Genomic DNA, 13,125 nt, shown 5'->3' on the forward strand with positions numbered 1-13,125 from the left:
TACCTAGATGTGCCAGATGCTAAACATTTTTCGGCAGTGATTATCAGCTGGATAGGTTAGAATTCTTTAATTTACTGGCTGTCTTTTCATTTCTTCTTCTTTAATTTTGTTTAATTAGCTATATGATCATTAGCTATATGATCACTTTATTACTGGTACAGTAATACAGCTGCAGGAAATGTACTGTGCCACACCCTGATATATTTTTTTATGCATGTTCAACAATTCTAAATTAACTTTTTTTTTTTTCCCTTTTGTCCCCTTACTTTTCCAGTGTTCAACTTGACCAACAATGTTGATCTTGACAACACAAAAAAAAAGATTGAGATGTACCAAAAGCTAAACAAAGATACCATCGTAAGAAACAAAGTAAAATTGGTTAGTATTGTTTTGACTTTTATCTTTTGCTGTTACATATAATGGTCACTAGGCTCTGACTTAGCAAGGCTGAAATATTGAATTGCTAATGATAGCATAGCTGGGAATGGCAATGTTATGATCCTGCAACTTTTCACGTAGGATCAAGGGATCAGCCAGCTGTTTTCCTTTCTCTTTTATTTTGTTCCATGGTTTTAAGTACTGTGCATGGCTTACATATTGTCTGATGATTCATAATAAGGAATAAGGTACTACTGTCTACATTAATTTTTCATTTTTTTTAAGTTCCCAGGTCAGATAAGGCTATGCTCCTCATCACAAAGGCAATATGTCTGAACATTGTTTGATATGTGCATTGTGTATACTAGTGATTGACCGATATTGTTTTTTCATTGCCGATACCGATATTTTGGTCAACTCGTATCGGTATCGGCCCATATTGGCCGATATATTTGTACATTTAAAAAAAAAAATGTTATGTTTATTTTTTTTACTTCACAGGTACTCTTGTTGAGGGATCTGGTGGTTTAAAAGACCTCAAACCCCTCCTCTGCACTTTAAAGCATTCAAAAACCAAAGTTTGGCTGTTTTGAATGCTGTAATTTTTTTTAATCTGGCGCCAGTACCCGGAATGCGGCTTTGATCGGGTCTTCGGCGTCCGTGCAGGCTGGTTGCCCGGGTTTCCCGGTGGGACAGGAGACCCGTACGAGCCACAGGAAAGGGGGGGGGGGACGTCCCCTCCCGCTCCTTGTAATGGCAGCTGAGCGGCTTCTCAGCCACATCGGTTGTCATTTTAAAAGACAGCCGACCGTCGGCTATGGACACCGGTACCGGGGCGATGCCTCTAACTGCAGGCATCACTCCGATACATACACTTTCCGAAATATCGGCAATATCGGTAACCTCCGGGGCCGATTCCGATATATTGGGGAAAGTGCATATCCGCCCTCTATATACAGTATCGCCTTTGCCGGCAATCGGTCGATCCCTACTGTATACTTTAGGTCACTTTCAAGCTGATATGTACAAGAATAAAAATAAAATTCTTATTGGTTGTTATATGTAGCAAAATCACTTCCTTCTGTGGTCGTAACATGGTTTGACAAATCCTTGGGGAAGGGCTTACATGACAACAATTAAAGCATGTGTCATGTCATCCTTATGTGGTAGATTTTTTCTTTTTAAAGTAGATCTAAATGAAATCGCTTAAATCTAATGTAGGCTTTAAAATGTTAATATCATCCTTTTAGGTTGTTTCCACTCTTGTTATGTTACTTTTAGTAGAATACCGATTGGTAAAGCTATGAAGGTCCTTGTTCATACACTATAGTGTATTGTGCAAAAAGTCCGGATGGCTGCACACTCGACTGGAAGATCCAAAAAAGCTTCCCTCCCATGTCTGTACATCTGTGTTGCTTTTATCCTTGGTGATCAATAAAAGCTAATTTGGATCTTTCAGTCGAGAGTGCAGCCTTCCCGACTTTTTGAATTATACTTCAGTTACGACTGGGCTTGCACCTCGAACCTTACAGACCACACATCTGAATGCTGGCTCACCTGGAGCTGCGTTAGCATGCATCACTTGTTGAGACACTGTTTTGGTATGGCAAACTGTTTTCCATTTGTGCTCCATTGTCACCCTGTCACATGTGTCCCTAATGGAGAATATAGGCGGTCGTGCTGACAAAACATCATGCAATGCATGGTCCTCTGATGATGTCAGTCTCAGGATGATGACCCCAAGCAATGATGTATAGCAGATGCTGGGGTGGGTGCATGTAAACAGAAGTGGCTAGAAGACTTCAACTCTGAGTGCAAAAGAGGACTTAAAAAACAAAACAAAAAAACAAAATGAGTGTTTCTCTATCATTCATTGATGGACACAGCGCTCCATAAATCATAACTACTGGGTTAACCCTCCTCTTGTGTTAGGGTCAAAACTGACCCGTTTTCAGGTTTTGAATGTCTATAAGTATCACATAAATTTGTTTATTGCATCAATATTTTTTTACTTTGTCAGGAACCTCTATTTAAACAATGTAATAGAAAAATAATCCTTTTCACTAAATTATAAAATACTGTGGTGAAAATTAAGACGTTCATGGTGTTAGGGTCAATTCTGACCCAGTTATAATATAGGATTTTAGGACACTAATAAGTGCCAAAACTGAAATCATAAACACTCTCTCTGCTTAGTAACAGTGACAGCCAATCCCCTCTCAACCCTGTGAGCTGTAGTTAGGGAGGGGCCTATCTCTTTTCCTGCTTGTCTGCTTCTCTAAATAAAGTGAAGAAACATAGGACAAATTCATTTCCGAGTTGCTGACTTTATTTTACCATTTTTTCAATTTGACAATGAGAGGTATGCTATCAAAAGAAAGGTCTAGGGGTCACACCAAAAATATTAAAACCAATCTTTCTCTGTCGCTCATTGACAGACGTAGTCCTCCTTGATTAATATCAACTCGGGTTATACTGCCCTCTACAGGAGTAGGACTAGACAGGAAAGAAAACGTTCTGGCCACACCCTAGGGGCAGTCCCAGAGGGTATATCCTCTCACTTCCTGCTACAGCAAATCAGTTTTTTTTCTGTCTAGTTAGGAGTAAGGACCTAGATTCCTTGCTAGGATCTTCGGTCCTGGCAGGATTTTTTTTTAGAAATACTTTTTTAGACAGCTTTTTTTCTCCAGTGTTCCTGTGAGATCTTCAAGCAAGTACACTGAAACTGGGCGACGGGCTGGATGTTGAGATCCAGTGGTCACCCCAGTTCAGCCTACGAGCGCGTGCAGGCCATAGCTCCGCGCTGGGTCGGCCGCGACATAGTCCCACTGGACGGGGACTGACCCTGCGAGTTAAACGTCTCGCCTGGACGCCAATGACCAGCAGAGTCACAGCGTCCTTATTGGTCGACTGGTTGGTTCTGTCAGGAGTTGGCGCCCGCCTGGTTCCGGTATGGTGAGTAGAATGTTCCCCCCTCTCCCCCTGTCGGGTTTGTTGGTGGACGCGGGCCCCTCTCTGGGATAGTCGGACACTCAGTTTCTGGGTCTCCCCTCTATTCACAGATCCCCCAATTTTGAGTGTGATTTTGTGAATAGAAACCAGGAGGCTTGGTTTGGGAGCTGACGATCTAAAGTCACTATATGACTGTAAGGGTGACTGAAGTCAGTGGCAGACTACTAAAAGGCATTACCATGAGGATAGAGGTATCCTACCTGTCATAGTGTGTACACAGGCCGATGCCTATGCCTGAGTACTGCAGCCACAGATCGCTATCCCTCCAGAAAGCCGGTCACTTCCACAGGCCACACAGCCTCCCGCAGGCCGAGGACACATCCTGCAGGCCGAGGCATTCCCGTAGGCGCACAGGCCGAATGCACACCTCCCGCAGGCCGCTGCTAGCTTGCAAGCCGCCGCTATCCTATACAGACCGCCGCCATTTTTTCTTGCAGATCGCACGAGGCCGCCATATTTGCGTAGCCTCGTGTCTCCAGCATGTGGGCGGCCATGTTTGAGGTGACCAAACACCTCGTGGAGTAATTGGGAGGCGCCGGAAGGCGTGTAAAGGGGCGGAGCCGCCTCCTTGGCCCAGGGAAAGCAAGCCAAAGACTTCCTGTCTGTAACAGACAGTGTTGGAAGCAAGTTGATAAGAAACTTCTGTGCATCAGGTGAGCCTTGGGGTCTCTCTCTCTCTCTTTCTGAGGGGTCCAAGCAGGTAGACTGAGGGGCGCTATTGCGCTGGGGGACTAAGTTAAAAAAAAAGAAAAATGTTTTTTCTCTTACGTCCTCCGACAGTCGCCGCCTCTTCATATTCGTCACATATGGGGTATTAGACTTTGCTCCGAAGGAGTAGCTAGGCAACAGAATATGTTAACATTAAAGCTTTTAACATATCCCACCCTCAAGGGGTGGTCCCCTCAGTCAATACCCTCCTACTTCCTGCAACCATATCTCAGTTTCAATGTCTAGCTTGTCAGGAGTGGCTGGCTCTCTCTCTGTGCTGGGGCTTTGTGCCCCAGACTCTTTCTTCTTTTTTGATTTTTTGTTTGAGTTTTCTCTCTACCTTTACTTAGCTGTTCTTTTTGTCAGCATTAGTTAGTTCTTCGGATGAAGAGGATCATGCGGGCTGGGTCTCGGGCTGATCCCCCTGGTCGCAGGTCGTGGGTCAGTGGCTTCCCAGCCTGCCATCGAGCGTTCAGCCAGGTAACGCTCCTGGCACAGTGAACGACCCATCCCTGTTCGGTGCAGGGATGATTGGTGAGGTGGCTACCTCACTGGACGCTGTGCGGTTTCTTAACCCCCATTTTGTGCGTCTTGTATGCGACTCTCCCTGCCTCATGTGCAGCGGCTTGTTCGCCTGTGCGGGTCCCCCACGCCATTGTGAGGTAAGTGTATCTATGTGGGGACCTGTCTGTCTGGGGGGGTGTCAGTCTGGGACTGTGTAACCTGCCTCTGTTCTCACTGTTTGTCTCCCTATCACTCGGCTGCATGCTGTGGGCTGCAAGGGGGGGGGGGGGGAGCTGTGTGACACTGTCTGTGTCAGCCTTGTCAGTGTGAAAAGCTGTGTGCTGTGGGGCATGTTTTGTGGCATGTTTGGGCACTATACAGCGATCGCTGCGGCGATCTACCATGTTTTTTTATATATGGATGAAATGTGTGCATTACTGTACTGTGGAGCGGCGGTTTCGGCGCCAAATGGCGCCATTTTGCCTACACTCGCTCCGGCCGCATGTTCTACATGCATGGCGGCCATTTTCTTGTAGCCTCTCATAGGCTTTAATAGAGCGCCCTGGTCTCATCACTTTCTCTTCTCCCGGGTACACCGATCGAGGCAGCAGCAGCGGCGAGGGTCTCCTCAGGTTATATCCTTCTTATCCATTGCCTGTGTCAGTTTTATTGTCCCTGTGGGGGTCTCATTGTGCTTGTGTGTGGTGCGGTGGGCTGTGCTCGCCGCGCTTGTTAAAGGGGCAGTTAACCCTTTATTATCCGGCATTTGATATTGGGGCAATGGATTCTCAGGAGGGCAAATTTCCTACCGCCTTGGTGGAAAGCCAGGGGACCGCTGTTTCCCCCTCAGGGGGGGATTTAGCCACTATTGTGGCTGGCCTTGCTGCTCAGGTGCAGATGCTGGTGGCTGCTCAATCTACTAAGAGACCCAGAGTTTCTCTTTTCTCTGATTCTGAGGGTGAAGGTGATGGGGCTGTTGTGGCGGGGGTCTCCTTATCGGGGTCCCGCTCCTCCCTGGATCTAGTGGGGTCCGAGGTGGAGGCTGAAGTTGAAGGGGTTGATAATTCTCCCCCTGGCTCGCCTGAAGAGCTTGCAATCATGGATGAATTGATTGCTTCCATAAAACAAACGCTGCGTTTGCAGGATGAAGTGTGTCCCCCCGCTGCCTTGGCGGCTTATGGGACGCAGAGAAAACGCAGGACGCCGCAGGTTTTTCCCTGCAATGATGATTTTCAGCGCGCTGTTAAGGAACAATGGCGCAATCTACGCAAACCTTTTGCTGTGCCAAGTAGGTTCAAGCTGCGTTATCCTTTCTCGCCTTCCACTGATGAACAGTGGTGTGTGCCACCCCCGGTGGATCACGCAATTGCGGTTTTGAACAAATCCACTGCGATTCCTGCAGAGGATTCCCCAGTGTTCCGTGATGCCACGGATAGGAGATTGGAGTCTCTTGCTCGTCATACTTACTCTGTTACGGGTTCTATGCTTAAGGCTCTGTTTGCCTCTCTCATGGCGGCCCAGGCTGTCGCAAGTTGGACGCAGATGCCTAGGCGCGTCCTAGTGGCCGATTCGGCCTCGCCGGCGACCCTGGATATGGTGGATCAAATCCACCAGGGTGTCATGTATCTGTGTGATGCGGACTTGGACTTAGTCCCGTTGGCTGCACGTGTGCACAGCGTGGCGGTGTTGTCTCGCCGCCTGGTTTGGTTGAAATGTTGGTCGGTGGACCAATCTTCACGTAAGACCTTAGCCAATCTGCCTTATGATGGGTCTCGCCTTTTTGGGGAGTCCTTGGATGTGTTGATTAAGGGGATCACCGGAGGTAAGAGCACTCTCTTGCCCCATTTCCCCAAGGCTAAGGGGGCTTCTGGGAAGAAGCATGCTAATTTTCGGCCCCCTCAGGGGTCCTTTCGTGCCTTTTGGTCACACTACAAGGGCAAACCGTTCAAAGGTCAAGGCTCTCAGAAGAAGCCCTGGTCTGGGAAACAGAAGTCCGGTCAATCCGGATCCGCAGCCCATAACAGTGCGGCCTGAAGGGGCGCCCTCACCCAGTTTTGGGGTGGGGGGACGCTTGCTTGGTTTTCTTCAACCCTGGTTGGCCCGCGTGCGGGACAGATGGGTTCAGGAGATCGTTCGATCTGGTTACAAGATCGAGTTTCTCTCTCGGCCGGAGAGCAGATTTTTTCCCTCAAATCTTCAACTGTCTCCAGAGCGTTTACGGGACCTGCACCTGGCGGTGCGGGACCTGAGGGCTCAGGGAGTGGTGGTTCCGGTGCCTCATCGGGACAGATTTCGGGGGTTTTATTCCAATTTGTTCACCGTGCCCAGGAAGGAGGGCAAGGTTCGTCCAATTCTGGACTTGAAGGCTCTAAACCGCTCGGTGCGGGTTCGCAAGTTCCGCATGGAATCCCTGCGGTCGGTGGTGGCTGCCCTGGTTCCGGGGGAATTCATGGCCTCCATCGATTTGAAGGATGCGTATCTTCACATCCCCATTTTCGAGGGTCACCAGAGGTACCTTCGATTCGCCATTGCGAGGGATCACTACCAGTTCGTGGCGTTGCCTTTTGGTCTCGCCTCGGCTCTGCGGGTTTTCACCAAGGTGCTTGCACCGGTTCTGGCATTATTGAGAGCCCAGGGCATTTCTGTCCTGGGGTATCTGGACGACATTCTGGTTCGGTCTGCGACCAGCCAGGGTCTGGAGAAGGACCTGTCTGTCACGAAGCAAACTCTGCAGGAGTTTGGTTGGACGATAAATTTTCCAAAGTCGACGCTGAGTCCGTCGGTTCGTCTTCCCTACCTGGGAATGATCCTGGACTCGGTGCAGGCGAAGGTCTTCCTGCCGGAAGACAAACTCAGAACTCTTCAGGAGGAAGTCAGGTCCCTCAGGGACGTTCCGCACTCGTCTCTGCGGACGTGCATGAGATGTCTGAGATTGATGGTCTCGGCCTTCGAGGCGATTCCCTTCGCCCAGTTTCACACGCGGGGTCTCCAAGCTCCAAGCAAGTCATCGCACCAGAAGAGACCTTCTGTGGTGGCTCCAGTCCCCGATGGTGTCCGGGGGCAAGTCGTTTCGTCCTATCTCGTGGACGGTAATCACCACGGATGCCAGCCTGTCGGGCTGGGGTGGTGTTCTGGGCGTTCTGTCCGCCCAGGGAACTTGGTCGGAGGGGGAGTCCTCCCTTCCGATCAACGTTCTGGAATTGCGTGCGATAAATCTCTGTCTTCATCGCTGGACGGACCGGCAGCAGGGCTGCCCGGTTCGGGTGCAGACGGACAACGCCACGGCGGTGGCCTACATCAACCACCACGGTGGCACCAGGAGTGCCCGAGCGGCTCGAGAAGTGGCTGACATCCTGTCTTGGGCCGAGACTCATGTCCCGGCGATAACGGCGGTGCACATTCCGGGGGTGGAGAACTGGCAGGCGGACTATCTGAGTCGCCAGACCCTGGATCAGGGGGAATGGTCGCTCCACCCGGCTGTCTTCCAGATGTTGTGCGCGAAGTGGGGTCTTCCAGATGTGGACCTGTTCGCGTCTCGTCTCAACAACAAGGTGAGAAGGTTCGTGGCAAGGACGCGCGACCCTCGGGCAGACGCGTCGGACGCGTTAGTGGCCCCGTGGCATCAGTACAAGCTGATGTACGCGTTTCCACCGATTCAGTTGCTGTCCAGGTTCCTTCGCAGGTTACACTCGGAACGCAGCACGGTGATTCTTGTGGCACCGGACAGGCCTCGCCGGTCCTGGTACGCAGACCTCGTGAATCTGGCTCCAGGGGGTTTTCACCCCGCACGTACTCGGTTTCCCGAGTGCTGTCCTTCCTTCAAACAGGTGTCGATCAGCGTTTAGCGCTGGCTACGATAAAGGGTCAGGTGTCTGCGCTGGCCGTTCTGTTTCAACGTCCCGTGGCTTCCAACTCCTTGGTTGGCATTTTTGTTCAGGGAGTGCGGCATCTGGTTCCTCCTAGGAGGGATCCTTTGCCCCCTTGGGACTTGAATCTCGTTCTATCTGTGTTACAACGTGCTCCTTTTGAACAGATCAGGGAGATCTCGTTGTCTATGTTGTCCAAATAGGTCGCCTTTTTGGTTGCGATCACTTCGGCTCGCAGAGTGTCGGAGCTGGCGGCTTTGTCCTGCAAGTCTCCGTATCTGGTTATTCATTTGGATAAGGTGGTCTTACGACCTAATCCTTCTTTTCTTCCGAAGCGAGTTTCGGAATTCCATCTTAATGAGGATGTTGTCTTGCCTTCGCTGTGCGCGAAGCCTAAACATCCAATGGTGGTGAAACTACATTCTTTGGATGTTGTTCGGGCGATAAGGGTTTACCTTAAATCGACTGAGTCTTTTCGAAAGACGGACTCCTTGTTTGTTCTTCCTGAGGGTCCTCGGAAGGGCATGGCGGCGTCGGCCTCTACCATCGCCAAATGGATCAGGCAGACCATTGAACAGGCGTATGCTTTGCAGGGGAAGGTTCCCCCTGTGCCTGTGAAGGCGCACTCTACTAGATCTCTGAGTACGTCTTGGGCCTGTCGTCATTGGGCTTCTGTAGCCCAGGTGTGTAAGGCGGCGACCTGGTCGACCGTACACACTTTCACAAAATTCTACAAAGTAGATGTTCAGGCATCGGCGGATGCTTCTTTTGGCCGCAAGGTTCTTAGTGCGGCGATTCCCTAGGGTCCCTTGTTGGGGACCTCTGGCTGTTAAGTTTTTTATCCCCTGGTTCTTTGTCTTTTCCTGGGTTGTTGCTCCTGTTGAGCAATTATTTTTCCTGTAGCCCAGCTGGTTTCCTTCCTTTGGTAAGGTTCCTTTCTTTGATGCGGAGACTGCGTTGCCTTTCGGCGCGGATGCGTTTCCCACCCCTCATGTTTGCACTGCTTTGGGACGTCCCCATATGTGACGAATATGAAGAAGCGGCGACTGTCGGAGGACGTAAGAGAAAACTGAATTTTTGTAAAATCTTACCTGTAAAATTCCTTTCTCTGAGTCCTCCGACAGTCGCCGCCCCCGCCCTTTTTTGGGGTTTGGTTGTATACTCTACTGCTATTCCACTGAAACTGAGATATGGTTGCAGGAAGTAGGAGGGTATTGACTGAGGGGACCACCCCTTGAGGGTGGGATATGTTAAAAGCTTTAATGTTAACATATTCTGTTGCCTAGCTACTCCTTCGGAGCAAAGTCTAATACCCCATATGTGACGAATATGAAGAGGCGGCGACTGTCGGAGGACTCAGAGAAAGGAATTTTACAGGTAAGATTTTACAAAAATTCAGTTTTTTTTTCTTCTTGCAATTAATTTTTTTGTGTTTGCTGGCAAGTGTCTTGTTACATGAACCCTGCCACACATGTATCCCCACCTGATCCCCTCGGGGTGGCCGCAGGACCCTCCAGTACCCCATTTGTGATGATGCATTATCAGCAGTTTTGGAGTCTTTGGTATCCCGGGTGGAGGTAGCCTGTCAGGGACGGGGGTCAAGAAGAGCGACCCCCGCCTACACCTATGTCATCTGATACTTCAGATACGGATTCTGAGCTGGTCATTGCAGCCCCTTTTCTGGGGTTGTTGTCTCAGGTATGGTCTCCTCAGACAGTTAGGAGGACGCTTCTGCCTCCGCCATAGCACAAGAAGCATTGGTGGAAGCACTAGTTGTGTCTGTCCGGGAAACCTTAAATCTTGAGGTTATACCGACAGAGTTAGCGGAGACTCATATTCCTTTTTTGGTACTAGCAATCCTACCAAAATGATGAAGGGTTTCCCTTGCTCAAATAGCCCCTGCTATTTCCAAACGCATTGCTAGGCGCTATCATTTTGAGGAATCCCTCATTACAAAGATGGACGGTACCACCAATAGTGGACTCACCGATTTCCAGACTAAATAGAACCACTGTTATCCCGTTGGATTGACAGAATGGGCCCCACCCATCTCTAGGGTGGGGGGACGTCTTCACCGGTTTCCGGATCCAGGGCTTTCCAGAATCCCGGATAAAGGGGTTCGCAAGGTCATATGTTCGGGATACAAGATCGAGTTTCGATCACTTCCACCGGTGCGATTCTTCCCTTCCAATATTCGACATCCCCGGGTCGCTTAAAAAGCTTTGCGGGGGACAGCTTGATGCAACAAGCAGTGGTAGTTCCCATTCCTTGGAGGAGTTCTAGTCGAACCTGTTCACAATGCCCAGGCAAAAGGGCTAGGTGCGTCCAATTCTGGTCTTGGAAGAGATGGAGTCCATCCATACAGTGGTGGCCTCCCTGCATCAGGGGGATTTCCTGGCGTCCATAGACATTTAGGATGCCTATCTTCATATCCCCATCTTCGCAGGACATCAGCGTTTTCGTTGCTTTTCCCAAAGATCATCCCTGGTTCCCACCAGGAGACTGAACTATCTGGGCCTAATTTTGGATACATCCTTGGCAAGAGTGTTTCTCCATGCGGAGAAACTCCACAAGATTCAGTCAATGATTCGGATGTTGCTGTCCGTCAACTGGCTGTAATTGATGGTCGCCTCTTTAGAGGCAGTACCGTTTGCCCAGTCTCATACCCAAATTCTCCAAAGAGGAGATTCTTCTCATATGGAATTGGAATCCCGAGTCCCTGGACAATCGGATCCGATTGAGCGAGCGGACCAGGGAGGCTCTGGTCTGGTGGCTTCGGTCTCCGATGCTCAGCCAGGGGAAGTCATTTCTTCTGATAAATTCCAGGTTACCGATAAATGTGTTGGAACTGAGAGCGATCAGACTTTGTCTGATTTACTGGACCGAGCAGCTCCAGGGCAGCCCGGTTCGGATCCAATCGGACTATGCCTCGGTCATGACTTATGTCGATCACCAAGGGGCACCAAGAGTGCCCTGGCGGCCATAGAAGTGGCCAACATTCCTATTGGGGGAACAGTTGTTCCAGTTCTCTCTGCGATATTTATCACGGGGGTGGACAGGCAGATTATTTCAGCCGTCAGATTCTGGATCAAGAGGAATAGTCTCTTCATCCAGAGGTATTTCACCAGCTGTCCCTTCATTGGGGCACCCCGGAGATGGATCTGTTGGCAGGTTGGCTCAACAGGGCTCGCGCCCGCGATCCTCTAGCGGACGCAGCAGACGCGCTGAGCGCCCCGTAGGGGAAGTATCAGTTACTGTATGTCTTCCCCCTTCTCAAGTTACTGCTGAGATTTCTCCGCAGGATAGAGGTGGAGGGAACTCCAGTTATCCCGGTATTTCGGGCTAGCCTCGTCAAGCCGGGTACGCCGACTTGGGCAGGCTAGTCGCGGACGCTCCTTGGAGACTTCTTCTCAGGGAGGATCTGCGGTCTCAAGGACCGATCTTCCATCGTGCTTTACAGTCGCTGGCTTTAACGGCCTGGCCATTGAGACCCAGGTACTGAAGGACAAGGAATTGTCAGCTTCAGTTATTCCTACTCTAATTAAAGCAAGAAAAGCGACTTCCAGCAAAGTCTATTATCGCACATGGAAGGCTTATATTGCGTGGTGTGAATTGTAGGAGTTTTCCCCCACGTACCTATTCGGTGACCCGAATCTTGTTTTTTTCTGCAAAAGGGGGTTGAGCAGAAACTATCCTTGAGCACTACCAAGGGTCATGTTTCAGCGTTAGCAATCTTCTTCCAGAAGCCTCTGGCTACTCATTCCTTGGTGCGGAATTTCATCCAGGAGGTGCAGCACTTGGCTTCGCCAGTGCGCGCGCCCTTACCACCCTGGGATCTTAATTTGGTGTTGTCGGTTCTTCAGAAACCTCCCTTTGAAAATATCAGGGAGATTCCCTTGCTTACATTATCCCAGAAGGTGGCCTTCTTGGTGGCTATCACTTCTGCACGCAGGGTGTCAGAACTGGCTGCATTATTGTGTCATTCCCCATATCTGGGGATTCATAGGGATAAGGTAGTTCTTCATCCGAAGTCATCTTTTTTCCTAAGGTGGTTTTCAGACTTTCATCTGAATGAAGATATTGTGCTACCTTCCTTGTGTCCTAAGCCCAGTCATCCTCGGGAATGTGCGTTGCATTCCTTGGATGTGGTGCGGGCAATCAGGGTATACCTGAAGACTACGGAATCGTTCCGTAAAACGGATTCACTTTTTGTGATCACGGATGGCCCCAGAAAGGGGTTGCCTGCATCTGCCGTGACTATCTCCAAATGTATTAGACAGACGGTGGTACAGGCTTATTCTATTAAGGGTCGGAATCCTCCGTTCCCTGTTAAGGCGCACTCCACTCGAGCGCTCAGTACTTCTTGGGCCTTCCGCCATCAGGCGTCAGTGGTCCAGGTGTGCAAGGCGGCTACCTGGTAGTCGGTGCATACCTTTACAAAATTTTATAAAGTTGATGTGATGGCATCCGTGGATGCCTCATTTGGCCGCAAGGTTTTGCAGACCGCAATTTGAGGAGACCGGTGGTCTACCTCGAGGGTTTTTTTCCGTTGGAATTTCTGTTGAGTCTCATCTTTTGATTGATGAGCCTTTTAAACTTCTAGTTGGCACCGGTTGGGCCTTGTAGATTGGATTTTGATTCCCATTTTCCCACCCCT

At 49.8% G+C, this 13,125-nt stretch overlaps 1 protein-coding gene across 1 annotated transcript in view; it reads left to right on the plus strand.

Annotated features, from left to right (window-relative positions):
* The window catches only part of MNAT1 (MNAT1 component of CDK activating kinase), a 334,005-nt gene that overhangs the window by 96,647 nt on the left and 224,233 nt on the right, over nt 1-13,125 (plus strand). The window contains exon 4 of the mRNA XM_082242630.1: nt 275-378. Within this exon, the coding sequence (XP_082098756.1) occupies nt 275-378 (104 nt within the window). The remainder of the gene's footprint in view (nt 1-274; nt 379-13,125) is intronic.

The sequence above is a fragment of the Pelophylax lessonae genome, assembly GCF_965119305.1.
Source record: "Pelophylax lessonae genome assembly, chromosome: 13".
Taxonomy (NCBI): Eukaryota; Metazoa; Chordata; class Amphibia; order Anura; family Ranidae; genus Pelophylax; species Pelophylax lessonae.